Source organism: Dermacentor andersoni, chromosome 6, assembly GCF_023375885.2.
Source record: "Dermacentor andersoni chromosome 6, qqDerAnde1_hic_scaffold, whole genome shotgun sequence".
Taxonomy (NCBI): domain Eukaryota; kingdom Metazoa; phylum Arthropoda; class Arachnida; order Ixodida; family Ixodidae; genus Dermacentor; species Dermacentor andersoni.
In genome coordinates this window covers 109,659,821-109,676,998 of record NC_092819.1, presented here as the reverse complement: position 1 = coordinate 109,676,998, position 17,178 = coordinate 109,659,821, and the positions used below count along the sequence as shown (strand labels likewise).

General features: G+C 45.7%; 1 protein-coding gene across 1 annotated transcript in view; it reads left to right on the top strand.

Annotated features, from left to right (window-relative positions):
- The window catches only part of LOC126522302 (uncharacterized), a 107,991-nt gene that overhangs the window by 75,395 nt on the left and 15,418 nt on the right, over positions 1 to 17,178 (top strand). The window contains exons 9-11 of the mRNA XM_050171030.3: positions 1,588 to 1,711; positions 6,775 to 6,983; positions 16,691 to 16,735. Coding sequence (XP_050026987.2) covers positions 1,588 to 1,711; positions 6,775 to 6,983; positions 16,691 to 16,735 — 378 coding nt within the window. The remainder of the gene's footprint in view (positions 1 to 1,587; positions 1,712 to 6,774; positions 6,984 to 16,690; positions 16,736 to 17,178) is intronic.

Below are 17,178 nucleotides of genomic sequence, written 5' to 3'. Positions count from 1 at the left end.
CTTGTCACTGCTCTTGCTCAACTTCTACAACCTGTGAGGTGTACAAGTGCTGCACTGTGTTTGTGCAACATTGATGCATAATGTGCAGCCAAAGTGAATAGGCCTGTTGTCATGGCTTTGTTATTGGGCAAGCAAACAACTCATTCATTCATTGAACTATTAAACCTGTACAGTAGATTCCATTAATTTCACTCCAGTTCATTTCATATTTTGGTTAATTTGATGCTGACCAAAGGTCCTGGCCAGTGCCCATGCGCCTCTATGGGCCCAAACCTTTGTTTTCGATCATAAAATTGGCCTTCACCCGATAATTCACGAAGGGGAAGTATATGCGAAAGAGTGGCTGGTTTCGCTTCATACCACTGTGTAAAGATATCTTCGACACGACATGAAACCGTATCATTCGTGGCCAGCTATAAAATTCAATGAAATAAATCATGCATGCAGCTGATTCTATCGTGACTCCACTAGTGAGCACTCCAGGGTCAGCGTCTGTCTTGTCATAGCTTAGTAGACAGTAAACGCATTGAATGCACATCGTCTCCCGTCGACACTGTCTATTTTTGTCTTACCCGAGGAAAATCTTCAAGCAATAACGGTAGCTCACAATGTTTCATTACAATATTTACCTAATTCTAATGTGCAGCATTATTTGTTTCCAAGAAAATTGGGCTGGAAATTGCCCGTGTGCTGCAATCGGATACGAAACCAAAACCGCTTTTGCAGTGTTTGTATGCTTTACCGCTAACACAGCTGTACTGCAGCGAAACTGATTTTAAGAAGTCGTGCAGTGAAGCTCACTTTAGGAAATCTGCCACCATTGTGCACCACGTATTAGATTTTTGCCCATTTTTGTTACTACAAGACTGGAGGCACATTACATTTCTAATTTAGACACATAGAAAGTGGCCATGTGTTTGATTCGGGGTCGTGTTAGAATCGAGCAAATATTGCCAAATAAATCAGTGGTGTGTTTTGGCATTGTCTTTTTTTTTCTGTGTCTTGTTTAATTTGGCCTGCCAGATAATTCGATCCATTTCGTTGGTCCCTTCAGGGTCGAATTAACGGAAGCTGGCTGTAAGTGTTTGCCTATAAATAATGGTTGAGCTACAAATAAGGTTTTTGTAAGGTCCTGTAAAACTGGCCAAACTGTATTTTCTGTCATGTCAAAATGTCATGTGATCAACTTTTTTGTTGTTATTGTTATTTGGTCTACTACATCTTATCACTTACTAATGAAACAGGCTACATTGTGGGAGCTGGTGCCCTATTTATAAGTGGCAGCACCAGTCCTGTATTGCATTTATCCTGTCACTTTCTTGCTTGGCAAAGCGCTGTTCTGGGTGAAAAGTTTCAATTTGTATGCATTTGGCAGTGATCCATTTCCTTAGCGTGGCCTAATGTTTTCCTTTGGTGCTCTTTGTCAACCGCATCGACAGTCAAGGATTCTATTGACAAGCGGAGGTTTGTCTTCCATACGAAAATTTTAAGCGTGTTTTGCAGCTGGGATCTTGAGCACCACTGACTGTGGGTTGCACACATAGCTGTGGTGACCCCTACCCACAATGCCTTTCTGTTTTCATCCAGGAACCGGTGAGTGCAGTGACCAGAGCAGTGGAAGCTCATCAACTCCTTCAAAGCTCAATGTGACACGACTTCTCAAGGCTGCCATGGACAATCCGATGGAGTACTCGACCAAAGCCATCACACTGTGAGTGCTTATGGCTACAGAATAAAAGCAGCACCATCATGTGGAGAGCCCTTAAATGCATTTGAAAATTTACAGAGGGAACAAGTGCCATGTTTAGTAGCACACTGAATGCAGCTTGGATCACCTTTTAGGTATACATGGCTTTAAGTTTAGGGTACCATTTCACAATCAATCTATCTTTATCATACAGTAAAAGCTGGTTAATTCAAATTCTGTGGGAATGCTATGAAATTCGAATTGTACGAAATTCGAACTAATGAAAGAGAAAGAAAATTGCTCGATTAATGTGCTTATATAGTCCGACGAAGCGTCACACTACGACGTGCTACGTCACGTTGGTGAGAAATTTTATAGTTCAATGTACTGGCGCAGCCACTGTAACCGGACACGGTCCAACGTGCCTGACGTCGAGATGGCTCTTGCTCCATCCACATGTTCTTTGCGCTGACTGTGCCGACCCACAATGCATTGCGCGAAGAAAAAAGGGGCCCACAGTGCTTCGCCGACGGTCGCAGACAGCCGTTCAAAGCGGCACGCAGGTTGGGGTCATTCTGTAATGCTGCGAAAAGGGGATGGCATTTTGGCTGGTGCAGCGCAAGCGGCGTAGTGTGACCGGCCTCAAGCGATGGTTGCCCGAAACGTTACACCACCAATGCTTGCCGCAGTAGTAAGCGCCTCGCGCTCTAAAATGCACTCGCAAAACGCACCACAACCTGCTGCAACGCTGGTCTCCGTTTCACTGTCGTAGCTGCACCTGCTGCATGGTGCCGAGTTTCACTATACGTACACGTGGCATCCAGACACGTATGCCAGCGAGGCTTTCCACGAATCTCAAAAGCTATGCTTTTCAGTACTGCGAGCACCGATAAACGTCGTGACCACCATGTCTTAGACATTTCTTGGTGCATCTTCTTGGCAGAACACCTCGTAGAGAAAGAGCATAGCCTCCAAGATTATAAAATGAGAAAAGAAAGAAAAGAAAAACATGCAGCGCCACATCCGCATTTTTATCTTGAAGGTCTTGAGAGAGGGAAAGAACCGACCTGCAACAGAGGCGTTGGCCATGCCTGGCCAGGCGCAAATGCATCTCTCTCCAGTCAGGCCTAAACAAAGGGCCGCAGATGGAAAGGCCAAAGCTGCACGGCAGCTTTGGAGCCAACAGGCATAACCTCTAGAGACAGGGCAGTGTGGATTAAAGTGTAAGGATGGATAATGTTGCAGTTGAGATTAAGAGAGAAGAGTAGGAAGGTCATGTAATGCGTGGATAACCAAGCAGTAACAAAATGGCTATAAAACGTGCTGAGCACGAGGTCTCAGGCTCAATTCTCAGCCGCCGCATTCCACTGGGAGCTAAATGCAAAAAGTTGCAGCGGAACGCAAATGCAAGAGCATTCACACAACACACTTTATTCGACCTCCATGACATCATTGTTCAGTTCACCTGTTTACTGAAGGCAGCTATCACGGCATGGTGCCTGTTGGATATGTGCAATTCCGGTGGACCATTAGAGTAACAGAATGGGTGCTAAGGGAAGCCAAGTGCAGTTGACGATGGCAGAATATTAGTAGGGGTGATGACATCATGAAATTTGGAAGCACAAGTTGGAATCAGCTAGCACAAGACAGGGGTATTTGGAGATCGCTGGAACAGACCTTCGTCCTGCTGTGGACATAAAGATCTGCTGGCTGCTGGTGATGGTGACGTGCAGTTCCACACCCGTTGTCCGTTGACGTAACAACAAGGGTAGTTACTCACTTACCACACTGCAGGCCCTGATTCACTTCCTCGAAGGGGACACAGTTTTCTTTATTTCTTTTACTTACGCAGGTTTAGTTTTGAGGCCAGCCAGGCTAAATGGGTAGGGGTAGGCAAATAATCATCATCATCATCATCAGCCTGGTTACGCCCACTGCAGGGCAAAGGCCTCTCCCATACTTCTCCAACTGCCCCGGTCATGTACTAATTGTGGCCATGTTGACCCTCCAAACTTCCTAATCTCATCTGCCCACCTAACTTTCTGTCGCCCCCTGCTACGCTTCACTTCCCTCGGAATCCAGTCCGTAACCCTTAATGACCATCGGTTATCTTCCCTCCTCATTACATGTCCTGCCCATGCCCATTTCTTTTTCTTGATTTCAACTAAGATGTCATTAACGCGCGTTTGTTCCCTCACCCAATCTGCTCTTTTCTTATCCCTTAATGTTATACCTATCATTCTTTCCATAGCTCGTTGCGTCGTCCTCAATTTAAGTAGAACCCTTTTCGTAAGCCTCCAGGTTTCTGCCCCGTACGTGAGTACTGGTAAGACACAGCTGTTATAAACTTTTCTCTTGAGGGATAATGGCAAGCTGCTGTTCATGATCTCAGAATGCCTGCCAAACGCACCCCAGCCCATTCTTATTCTTCTGATTATTTCACCCTCATGATCCGGATCAGCAGTCACTACCTGTCCTAAGTAGATGTATTCCCTTACCACTTCCAGTGCCTCGCTACCTATCGTAAACTGCTGTTCCCTTCCGAGACTGTTAAACATTACTTTAGTTTTCTGCAGATTAATTTTTAGTCCCACCCTTCTGCTCTGCCTCTCCAGGTCAGTGAGCATGCATTGCAGTTGGTCCCCTGAGTTACTAAGCAAGGCAATATCATCAGCGAAGCGCAAGTTACTAAGGTATTCTCCATTTACTCATATCCCCAATTCTTCCCAATCCAGGTCTCTGAATACCTCCTGTAAACATGCTGTGAATAGCATTGGAGAGATCGTATCTCCCTGCCTGACGCCTTTCTTTATAGGGATTTTGTTGCTTTCTTTATGGAGGACTACAGTGGCTGTGGAGCCGCTATAGATATCTTTCAGTATTTTTACGTACGGCTCGTCTGCACCCTGATTCCGCAATGCCTCCATGACTGCTGAGGTTTCGACTGAATCAAACGCTTTCTCATAATCAATGAAAGCTATATATAATGGTTGGTTATATTCCGCACATTTCTCTATCACTTGATTGATAGTGTGAATATTATCTATTGTTGAATAGCCTTTACGGAATCCTGCCTGGTCCTTTGGTTGACGGAAGTCTAAGGTGTTCCTGATTCTATTTGCAATTACCTTAGTAAATGCTTTGTAGGCAACGGACAGTAAGCTGATCGGTCTATAATTTTTCAAGTCTTTGGCGTCCCCTTTCTTATGGATTAGGATTATGTTAGCGTTCTTCCAAGATTCCGGTACGCTCGAGGTCATGAGGCATTGTGTATACAGGGTGGCCAGTTTTTCTAGAACAATCTGCCCACCGTCCTTCAACAAATCTGCTGTTACCTGATCCTCCCCAGCTGCCTTCCCCCTTTGCATAGCTTGCAAGGCTTTCCTTACTTCTTCCGGCGTTACTTGTGGGATTTCGAATTCCTCTAGACTATTCTCTCTTCCATTATCATCGTGGGTTCCACTCGTACTGTGTAAATCTCTATAGAACTCCTCAGCCACTTGAACTATCTCATCCATATTAGTAATGATATTGCCAGCTTTGTCTCTTAACACATACATCTGATTCTTGCCAATTCCTAGTTTGTTCTTCTCTGCTTTTAGGCTTCCTCCGTTCCTGAGAGCTTGTTCAATTCTATCCATATTATACTTCCTTATGTTAGCTGTCTTACGCTTGTTGATTAACTTCAAAAGTTCTACCAGTTCTATTCTAGGTGTAAGGTTAGAGGCTTTCATACATTGGCGTTTCTTGATCAGATCTTTCGTCTCCTGCGATAGCTTACTGGTATCCTGTCTAACAGAGTTACCGCCGACTTCTATTGCACACTCCTTAATGATGCCCACAAGATTGTCGTTCATTGCTTCAACACTAAGGTCCTCTTCCTGAGTTAAAGCCGAATACCTGTTCTGTAGCTTGATCTGGAATTCCTCTATTTTCCCTCTTACCGCTAACTCATTGATCGGCTTCTGATGTACCAGTTTCTGCCGTTCCCTCCTCAGGTCTAGGCTAATTCGAGTTCTTACCATCCTGTGGTCACTGCAGCGCACCTTACCGAGCACGTCCACATCTTGTACGATGCCAGGGTTAGCGCAGAGTATGAAGTCTATTTCATTTCTAGTCTCGCCGTTCGGGCTCCTCCACGTCCACTTTCGGCTATCCCGCTTTCGGGATAGCCGAAAGTGGACGTGGAGGCTAATTTAAGTAGATTAAAGAATACCATGTTCTCAAGTTGGTATGGACCCCTGTACTGCGGCATCTCTCAATAGCCCCAGTGTGACTTTGGGATATTACACTCCAAGTTTACTAGGGTTGGGTGGGCAATTGATCATTGAACCTTCCAATTAGTTATTTAATTGCAAATATTATCTGAATCATCATTAATTGGCCGACATCATGTGAGAAAATCATGACAGTGTCAGCACTGATGTTGCCACTTTGCTCATGCAACATCAAAAAAAGAAAAAGAGGTAACAGGCAGATTTATAACTCAAATACAGCACCCGACTATGTCGCAGGACAAAACCCACCCGTGTACACTGCACTTTTAATAGAGCAGGAGAAGTGGACAATGAATAGCCTCACAGCAGGTGTGCTTGTGATTGCATCTGAATGGTGTTTATTCGTTTAACTTGCGTCCACTTAGGCATAGTGTTGCTGTTGTGGTATCAAAAGTGAATGTCAAATCAAATAATGTGGTCAAATAACACGGTTGTTCTTTATCCATAACCACATGAAAATTGTCGATTTTGATTTTTATTAAAGAAATTGAGTCATTTCTTATTTTGTTCTGATTGTTCAGGTTAAAGTTTTAATTGATATCCCACCCTACAAGATAATGACTACTAATAACAGGGAAATGCACTTTGCAATGGCAGAGTATTGGATGGCATGACGAGATTAGGGAGTTAGGTGGGATAGGATGGAGTCTGTTGAGATGCAAGACTGGTAATTAGGGCAATTAATTAGGCATTTGTCATGCTGTGGTCACGAAATACGAAGGTGACTGCACCTTAGCGAGTGGAACATGTCTCGTTGCTGTATCTTCAGAACCTTGAGACAGTAGTGCTCAAATGCTGCCCCAATTGCAGGCTGTCCCGACACATGTGGCCACTTCTGAGCGAAGCAGAGCTCGGCCACCTGACGGCACTGGCAGCCATCCAGGGGGGCCTGATGGTGGGCCGCAGATGGGACGGCAGCGACAGAATGGAGGAGAACGATGGCGCCGAAGGAGGGCTCGACGACGACGAGGCCGGTGGCGAGGGGAGCTACGTGCCATTCACCGTGGAGGACTTCCAGGGTGAGCCTGTCCTGTCTGCTGCTTGTTGTGTCGTTGAGTGTGTGCCTTCTCGACCGGGGTGCGCTAAGCAAGCTAGATAAGCCCTGCCTGGTTTCAGCGTGCGGCATCGTCATGTTTACGAGCGAACAAGGTACCTAAGTGCAGCATGAAGTAAAGCAATAATCGAGAGAGCTCCATTTTGACCATTGCCTCGTCATGTTTCTTCACTCGTTGCCTCGGCGGCTGCAGCGCTGTTCGGCTGGCCAAGCGCGTCTGTTCACCGCTGATGTTCCGAGCCCAGCAACACAGACCTGCTATCTTACAGCTGGCACTCACAGCACTCTCAGGAATTTTGAGAGGCCTGTGTAGCATTATGTGTGTGCTAATAATCATCAGATGGAATGTAATCATCAAATTTAACAGCCGTTTTAAGGGCCACCAACACCCAATTTCAAACTCGAGGTGGTCGTGCTCTTCGCATGCCCTGCATCTCTGACCAAATAATAATGGCAAATGTTGCTTTGAACATAATTAAACCTGGTTGTAAAAGTCAGCACGAGTAGCTGATCTCGAACTGCAACACCTCATGACATCAATACATGACACATGTAGGGGGCTCCTCGGGCTCTCTCTGAATTTTTTACCAGCTCTGTGAGTATTGTCAATGCCATACATGAGGCACCTGCACGTAACACCGAGGGGTAGACACGGCTTCCTGTCGGGCTGGCCGTATGCTTGCCTCACTTGTACCATATGCTACAGCCAAGCATAAAAGGCAAAAAAACTGAAATTTTGCTGTCAGTGGTTCTTTAGTAGTTCGCCGTCAGAGCAAACGATCCACTGCCTTTATTACAAAAGCTCATTCAAAAGATCTGTTGTTTTACATGCTAAGCTAGCAGCAACTCCATATTGTGCGTTTCTGCCGTGCCCGAGATATTTTTGCTTAATTAACAAAGCTGCAGAATTTGTCTGCATGTAAACGCTGTGCTTGCGCCTCCATAATTGTCTATCCATGTTCCCGTGTTATTGTTTGCCAAGAAATGAACAATGAAGAAATCATCGGAGTGTTTACTACAATTTCGCTTCATCAAATGGTGGAGACGTCACCACAGAGTATGTATGCTCCCATACTGGTATCACCTCTTGTAGTGGGGACCTTTGAAACAAACCTAATCTTCCATTTCACTCCACACATTCTAAACTAAATAAGATAGGAATATATATAATCCTTCAGTTTAGGAATGCTTTGGAGAAGTCTTGTCTGTACCTGATGGAACTAGCTCCAGCCAACAGTGTGTTAGTCTTTTGGGGGCTGTATATGCCGAACATTTGTTAATCTCTGTAGCTAAAAAGCTGCTTAAGAAATTACAGGCTGGGAATGCGAGTGTGTATCCACCAAACAAATAAAAGAAGAAAACGGTAGCAATTGCTTATATTCATAAGGTTTTGCAAAGAAGGTGGCTCTATATGCAGACGTACTGTTGTTTTCTGCACCCGATAAACTTATAAAGTTGTGCGAAATGATAAAGCCTATGGGCAGTATTAAGAAATCTTGGAATAGGAACCATCACGCTAAGTTTGTTGAATGTGTTGAAGGCATTGTTTACTACTGCAAACCCTTGACATGCAGCCTGTTTTACAAAAAATTTCAAAAAACAAGTGGTGCAATTGATCATAGAAGCTGGCAATGTTGCTAACTTTGAGAACAAGTGCATCAGTGTAGTATCTATCATGCTATCAGATAAAGAATTTGCATTCCTCAGAGGCACCACAAGTGTAGAGTAGTCTATCTTGAGACATGTGTAGTACTTGCTTTCCTTGCCTGTATAAATATGATCACGAATTTCCCCAATAAGGTGTGTTACAAGTTAGTGCTGTGTTTGTGTTATATTTGTTTCGATCTGGCGTTCCTGTTCTTAATGCAGCACAATATCTGTGCCAGGGTTTTCCCCACAGTGGGCAGCGGAGGATACGCTGCCCACTGGTGCGGTTTTCCGCCCACTACTTTGAGGGGTGACTAGGCAACGAGAGCGATCTATTTTGTCAGTTTCCATTTTCAATGCGAAACTATTATATGCCCCATTATGTGAGAGTCTGGCAGTGTCGGTGGCACCACCAAGCGATGGTACCAAAACTGGCCAATGGTGCAAAGAGTAAAAATACGTCAAATTTCTCAGAGAGGTTCCTGTAAACAAAATAAATCAGTGGCTTTGAAAAGAAAATTGGGTAAATTTCGGTCTGGGTGGGAATTGAACCCGGGCCTCTGGGGTGCAAGACAAGCATGCTTCCCCCACGCCACAGCGGCTCCATGGTTCTGATTGACTAATGAATTCCAATGGCAGATTCGGAGTGGCTGACGAACTCTGCATCAGAGCACTCCGCTACGGCGGAGGGCAACAGGATGAATCCTGCGATTGAAACACAGGCACTCCCGCCAGAGCAATTGGCAGGGGGCGCTAGCGCACATCCGCTTCTGAAAGCGCCCTGTCGAAAGCGCCTTTGTCATTTTTGGCCTTTTCGGCTTGAACTCACGCACGCATGGGGTTTAAAAGTTTTGTGTTTCTTTTTAGCCTCTATGCTCTAGTCAAAGTCACACTGCATGTAAGTCTGCTTCTTTTGTGTGTCGGAAACATCGGAGACGCAGCAAAGCCCGCAATCAGTTCAGTGGCAACACATTGAGACAGCCTGAAGTGCCTTCGGAACTGCATTTCATCAACAGAAGTAAAGGCTTTTAAAATGCAAACTTCTGAAAAGGAGCCGTTCTTACCTCTTCATCCGAATACTGGCGAACGACATCGTCTATGAAGTGTGCAGCTTTCTGTCTCTTCCCTGGCAGCCGTAACATGATGTCAAAAGCTTGCTTGAATACACTAGCTTCCGAAGCTTCTTCGTTGCTTGAGTCCCCACTGGTCGATTCCTAACTTGAGCTGGATGAGTCATCACTCTCCGCAAGCAATAAAAGCGCAAGTTGATGTGAAGCACCGCTCATTGCTTCTGAGAGACCGCGATTCGCATTCATGGGCACGCGCACCATAGCGGTACGTTGACGGTACTCGTCGTTGGCTGTGGCTGGGCCGATGTCAAGTGACTTCCAGTCGACTCTGCCAATGTTTGCAGAGTACAGAGTGCTACTTCATGGAGTGGATCTAGCAGCGGATCTGCTCCCATTCTGCCAATGAAAGATACAGTAGGCACTCTCAATCTGCCAATGGAATAGACTGGCTCCGCAAGGAACAGAAAAACTACTACCAGAAGTGCTCTGAATCTTCCATTGGAATTCACCATAAAGGTGTGCCTAATGTGTGCGTCATTGGGCATATGCTGGCACAGCCAGTGGTTAGGAGGTGGCACCACATCATGAGTGTATAGAATGAGTGTATAAAATAAAAAGCATTAATGTCCACCTTAACGTCGCTGAGCAGCGCTTTAAGTTATGAGCTCTTCGTGGGCAAGCGAGTGCATTGAGACGTTTGATTTGGCTTTACTGAGCCGCAGTTAGAACGCAAGCGAAAACTTGTGCGGACAAGAAACGTGCAGCAAAAAGACATTTCCTCAAAGGTACTATAATGCTTTCGCATTCCCACACGGAAGTGTCTCTGCCGATTTTTTCTTTCTTCTTCTTTTCACGATTTTCAGGTGTTTGTTTTATCACATGAGGAATATTAGAAAGAAATCTCATTAGACATTGACAGAAGCATGCTTTTTCTAGTATGCTGCCAACAAAAGAGTATTCGGGCGGTTCTATCACACCGAAAATCACATGGCATTCTGCAGCTGCCATCTTGATACCATCAAGAAGAGGGGAAATTGGAGCTTCCAATAGTTGCAACGCCATATTTCGACTTGAAAAACTAAAAGCAATAGAGGCAAGCAAAAAGCGGTAGAACTGGTGACAAGATATCTTACTGTTCCCACCGTGTACAGAAAGTGCTCTAATGGCCGACGCAGATTTGAATATTTGGTTTTGCACTCATTTTGGCATCGGTGAGCTGTGCATTACTTTATACCGATGACGTTTGGCAGTTGCGATAGGCTGCATGACTGGCTCACTTTTATTTTGGTGATGCGTCCAAAACAGAAAATTGATGAATGTACCATTCAAAATAGCAATAGTCAAATCGAAAAAACAAAGGAAAAAATGAAAAGCTTATTATAGTGCTTGTAACCTACCCTCCTGCTCACAAGGTGTCCACCTCTCAAAAATTTCTGGGGAGAACCCTGACCGGTACCAGTGGCACAACAAGCCCAAACAGCAACTTTAGATAATCTGTAGTTTTGTCGAAGCGTATGTCGGCACTGTTGCGATGACTTGCTTATTCGAAGGCAAATTCTGCATCACATCACCGCTTCTCAGCAAGTGAAACTTTTGGTATTAAAACTTCTTTCTGTTCCCTCAAACAATATGATTCATGGTTGTTTGTAAATTTCACATCAACGAAATTACGCAACAAATAAAAGTGCTAACAAGCCCCGTCAACCTTGTTGCGGTAGTATTTGACTGTACTTTCTACCTCAGTCTTAGCACAGCTACCAAGTTATCAAAAAATAAACATTCTGACAATAACATTGGCGAATAGAAGGAGCCATTAGTTCATGGGGTGCCTCTTGTGTGTTCCATGCAAGACAGCATTAAACCAGGAGGAGATCTCATCGCTCGCAAGGAGAGTGTTGATGGAAGCTTTGCAGCAATTCCTTGGCCTTACCCACTGAGTGTTTTTCAGTTAAGTTTTGTATATGCGCCCACAACCACCAAATGTTGTCAGCTACAGGTAACATTTTCTCGCTCCACCTTGAGAGCTCTCGTAGTCGCCTATTTGACGGCACAGAATGCGCTCAACATTGTCTGGTACTGTCAGTGTCTGATAAGTACTACAACAGTAAAACCTCGTTAATGCGTAATTGGTGGGGACGCAGGAAAAATATGTACTAACCAGTAGTGCTGAAAAATGGGGCATAATCTTGGAGGTCAACAAAGAAGCCCGAGAACAAGTTAACCCTTTCGCTGTCGGACCTTTCTGGCCGTGACGCACCCCCAGTGTCGGCTTGTTTTCAGGGAACGAGCATAACAGGGAATGAACATAGCAATTTATTTTTGATTATGATTCGTATACAAATAACGTAGTCAATGCTATATGCACATTTCAGTGTTCTGCAGCTGCTGTTAGTAAACATCATCATCATCAGCCTGACTATAAAATCCGTTCAACATCCGAATCTGACAATGCGGAACCCTCTTCCTCGCATGCGACTCTGTCCGAGTCCGAATCCGAGCTCGGCTCGTATTCTAAATCGGAATTGAGCCACCGCACCAATGAGCAGACGAAGGTTCCGCGCGCTCAGCCATCCGAAAGTAACCGCACGCTGGGAGGATGCGCTTTCAGTCGCCCGCACAACGGAGAGAAATGGGACGTTGCGTGATCAAGAAGACAGCGGGAGATGGAAAAAGGCTAAACAAAGTTCGAAGGGCTTTACGTTTACTGCTGCAAGTCGGAAGCGAGGGTTCGGCGAGAGAGCGAAAGCAGCAATCGAGTCACTCTTTTCGGAGAGGCAACGGCACGTGCGCCTGAACTTGACGCGGCGTAGCAGACACACCAACAGAAGAAAAATAAAAACCTTCAAACCAGCGGAGATGGCAGAACAACCCTTGAACCCATAACCACACGCGCGCGACGCATGATCCAGCGAACGCGGAGCCACCGCGCCACTCAGCAAAGAGAAAGTGGGGAGTGGCAGTCGCACCGTACTCTTCAATACATGGGTTAACACAGGTCGGGGAGAATATACGAACTTGTAAAAAGAGTCAACAGATGGCGTGGCCAATTCAGAAGCGCCAGCTTTGCGCTCAGGCGCGAAATTTTGAACGCACGATAGAGAACGTACCGGTACGTCAGTGACACCGTGGGGGGGAAGCGCGATGACGTACCGGTACGTCCGTGACAGCGAAAGGGTTAAGGACCGCGCAAAGAGTGATGGAACCGAAAATGTTTGGCCTAATGTTAAGATAGGAAGAGAGCAGGCTGGATCAGCGAGCAAACGAATATAGCAAGTATTCTAGTTGACGTTGAGAGAAAAGAAATGGAATTGGGCAGGCCATGTTATGCGTAGGGCAGATAGACTAGGAACCATTAGAGTTACAGAGTAGGTACCAAGGGAAGGGAAGCGCAGTTGAGGATGACAGAAAACTAGGAGGTGTGGTGAAATTAGGAAATTTTCATGCTCACGTTGGAATCGGGTAGCGCAAGACAGGCATAATTAGAGATTCCTGATAAAGGCCTTTGTCCTGCAGTGGACGTAAAATAGACTGATAATGATGATGATGAGCCAGTAGTATGCCTTAACTGACAAACCACAAGTTAGCCGCTAGTCACCTTCTGAAACAGAAGAAAAAGTTATGAGTAGTAAATTTCACAAGAAAATACACAGCTTACATTATTGTCACAGTCGACCAAAAGTCAGTCATTTTCAGTTGCTGCCTCAGTGGCCTTGCGGCAACAGCAGCAGCCCTGAATTCTGAGAGACCTCAAGCTAATTTGTTCATTAAACCCTTTTCTTGGCAAATGTCCTCATGACAGACAGCTAAGGCCTCTGCAGCTTCCATATCAGTCAGACCTAGATCGTCCGTTCCGAAATCACTGCCGTTGTCATCATCATTCTCCTTGACAATGCGCAACAGTGGCAACAGCCTCACTGTCGGAGATGTCAGAAGTCAAGTTTACATACCTGCTGATAGCTTCTGGCTTCCGGTCACGTTGACCACGAAAGGAACTGGTTGCCTGTCTTTGGAGTGCTTGCCACCAATACAGTTTTCGTCCTTGAATGTCGACGTTTGTGCTGAGTAAAAGTTGGTAAAAAAAAAAGTGCCAACTCGTCCTAGTTAAAAATGCCTTCCGTAGCGTGGTCAGCTTCCTCTCTGCACACCACCCCCGCACTTATGTTGCGGCAGGCTTTAAACTTTGCCAATGAACACTTACTGCATGAAAAATGTTTGTAGTTCAGCTGGTTTGCAAACACTTATGCCTTTTCATCGAGAATGGGGCTGCTGACTTGCAATTTTTGTGTCCTGGTGTTTTTTTAACGCCATCTTCGCATGGTGGATGCAGCACCACTCTTCAGCTTTTGCCAAACTTTCCATGTGCTGCTTAACAACAGTTGTTAAAGTGCCCCTCACCAGGCCCCATAGCAAATTTTGGTTATACGCTGGAAGTTGCTACGTGTCCTCCAGGAAGCGTTCTACCGCAAAAATGTTTCAGTTCGGCCCATTAATAGCCAAGATAAATATTTCAGTGCCGCGAACTCATAATTTCAGCAGGGGGGCTCCACTACCAAGCAAGATGCTCTCGTCACTCACCCTGTCTAGCCTTCACAAGCGAAATTCCTTCTCTGCGTTCTCCCATACCAAACCTCGAGGATCGCGTGACGCATACGTCACAGGCCCCGCCTTCATTCTCTTTTTCTCCTCGCTTTACTTTTTTTTCCCCCGGCACTAGAGCTGTTGTCTCGTTTGTATAGCACACGATTTTGTGCACTGTGCACAAGGAAACATGATTAGCGGTATAATTCAGTGCTACACGAATACTGCGGCAGAACAAGCGGATTGCAGAGCATGATCCCACATTGGGAACACAGCAGAAAATGACAGTTTCGGTACCTGCACACGTTAGGATCGGCCTGCAGGGGTACTGCTGCAGGTGCGTCCGCTGCAGGTGCGTCGACCGATGTGGGATGGTGGCGCCCTTCAGAGAACCAGCGAGGACAGCGCTAACCAACCGTGAACTTCCTTTGAAGAACTTGACTACGGCGGCGTTCATCCACCAAGCGCCTCGTTCAGAGAACAGGAGAAAGGCAGCTCTGGAATGTAGAGGCGCCGGACGGGTTCGGGCGTGACCACCTGACTACGGGGACGCAGGACAATGGATAACACAACGGCCGCGCTACAAAGGTCGTCGGCCCTCGAGAGAGCACTGAAACCTGTGCGGCACGTGTGTGTGAGCCCTCCTCCTCCAAAAAGGCGTGTAGTCTGCGATGACCTCGAACTATGACGTCGAGCGGAGTGCTTATAAGCAGCGATTGTCGGCTGCTAGTGTGTGCTCGTTGTCGTGCTCGAAATGTACTCGTGAGCTGTGTGCTCGTTTGCTGTATGCTTCGTCTTGCGGGCTCCATTTGGGAGTCACGCTAGACTGTGTAAATGTATCCCATGTTAAAATGTTAATATGTAAATAAACCCTGTTCACCTAGTTCCTCCCAAGTTCCTCTCTACGACCTTCAACTCCTTCAAATGGTGGCAGCGGCGAGATCGTCCGACAACTCTTACAACGTGACTGCATGACCGTGCGAACAAACAGACAAAATGGAAGTACAGCTCTCTTCCTTCGGGGCGTAGTAAAACAAAAAACTCACAGGCATTCCGTTTGTGTGTTTTATTATTTCTCTAAACTTCAATTCGTCAATGCGCAGATAACAGATGTCTTGAATAATTCTCGAAGTCACGTGTCACCACGAGCGACGTCACACTGCGGACACGACTACATGGGAGCAGGGGCACAACTATATCATCGTCCGGCTTTGAGCGTGGCGGCTGCAAGGAGAAGGAAAAGCGGCGTTCGGTTTGAAATTTCAGGTCTTTCCGCGGCGCATAACGATGTAATAATTTGCAGACACAATCGTTATCGCTCTGCGCTTGTCAGCTCAAAATTGCCAGACCTGAAGAGGGGCCCTTTAAAGGCAATCCCTAAAGTGTGGAATTGCAAAAAAGAGAAGTTTAAACTTCGCATGCAGCTTGAACTATGGTGTATAGTAGAATCTCGCTAATTCCTACTCCAAGGGAGGACCAAAAATTTATCCAAATGAAACGGAATTCCAACTAAGTAGAGTCAATTTAAATAGAGCACCCAATCAGTAGTGCGGTACAGTGTGCAAAACCAAAACTGTCAGTGGGCTCACATTGAAAAAGTCTTATCTTTCCTCCATCAGCGCACGACATGTACCGGAAGAAGCCTAGATTTTCGTATAAAGGTCCAGGTTCTGTATAAGATTGTGCCTCGTGTGCAGTCGCTGAGGGTATGGAAAAAAACGTGCGATGGCGAGCCAAGAAGGATGGTGGCTCGACACGTACCATCGTGGGTCTAATGTTGGAGATGATGTGATCGCACATTCTCTATACGAGGAGGGCACAGGCGAGTGTGCGGTAATGTGAAACAAGTGCGTACCAGAAGGGTTAGGGGGCAGATGAGCAGGTAGTGACATGATCAAATGCACGCTGGGGGCTCCCTCCTGCCGCATAGGAAAAGAGGGAGCATGCTGCTCTCGAACCTTTGGCTCGAGTTGATTTGTCCGAAAAGCGGTTGTTTGAAATAACTGCTGCATGGTTTTTGAAGTTGAAATTCCCTGGAGTTTTTCTTAATTCAAATACATGGGACTTTGGCAGGACCAGCAGAGCACTTTGAATTATCACAATTTCACTGTATGATCCATAATATCTTTCCCAGCTGGAAATTTCTTGGAAAATAAAAAAGAAAGAAGGTTTCGGTATATTCGTGCAAGCGCATTGCTACAGGCATCAATAGGACCCACAGTATGACAGCTGCCATTGAAATGGGCCTCACTTATGCGAGAAGAGCCATGTGTAACCAGAGTTCTGTATAGTGTCTCCTTGTACTTGTCTTTGCTTGCAAGGTTTAGTTGACCATTTCACTAATTCAGTTGTGTTGTTTGTCATGTCTCATCTGCAGGGTCTGAAGATGGCTTTGAGGAGCTAGCCTGGAAGCTGCCTCGAAGTAAGCCTTCTCCCTTTTTCTTTTCGCCTGTTCTTGAAGCATCTAAATTTACCTCAGTCTTTAGGTACATTCAAGATAACAAATGACAGAAAGGGCTGTTTCTGTGTGACGCGTGCTTCCTCTCAGAACTTTCACCTTGCTGCGAATTCTAATTATTTTTTGTTTGCTGGACACAATGCCTACTGTTCACTGTAATTTTTTATTATCGAAGACAATGTCTTCCTTGGCAAGTTACTGCCGCTTTTCCTTAGTGGGTATCTCTATATCTGACGTCTGTTTCTAGCCCCTTTCATGGGCTGATCTCGAACTACAGTGAACTCTCGTTTAGACGAACTCGGTTAAGCTGAATTCTCGCATACAGTAAAACCTCATTAAACCATAGCCGCTTAGACCGTAGTCTCGTTTTAAAAGTAGTAAGTCAAATCCCCGACTCAGCGGCCATT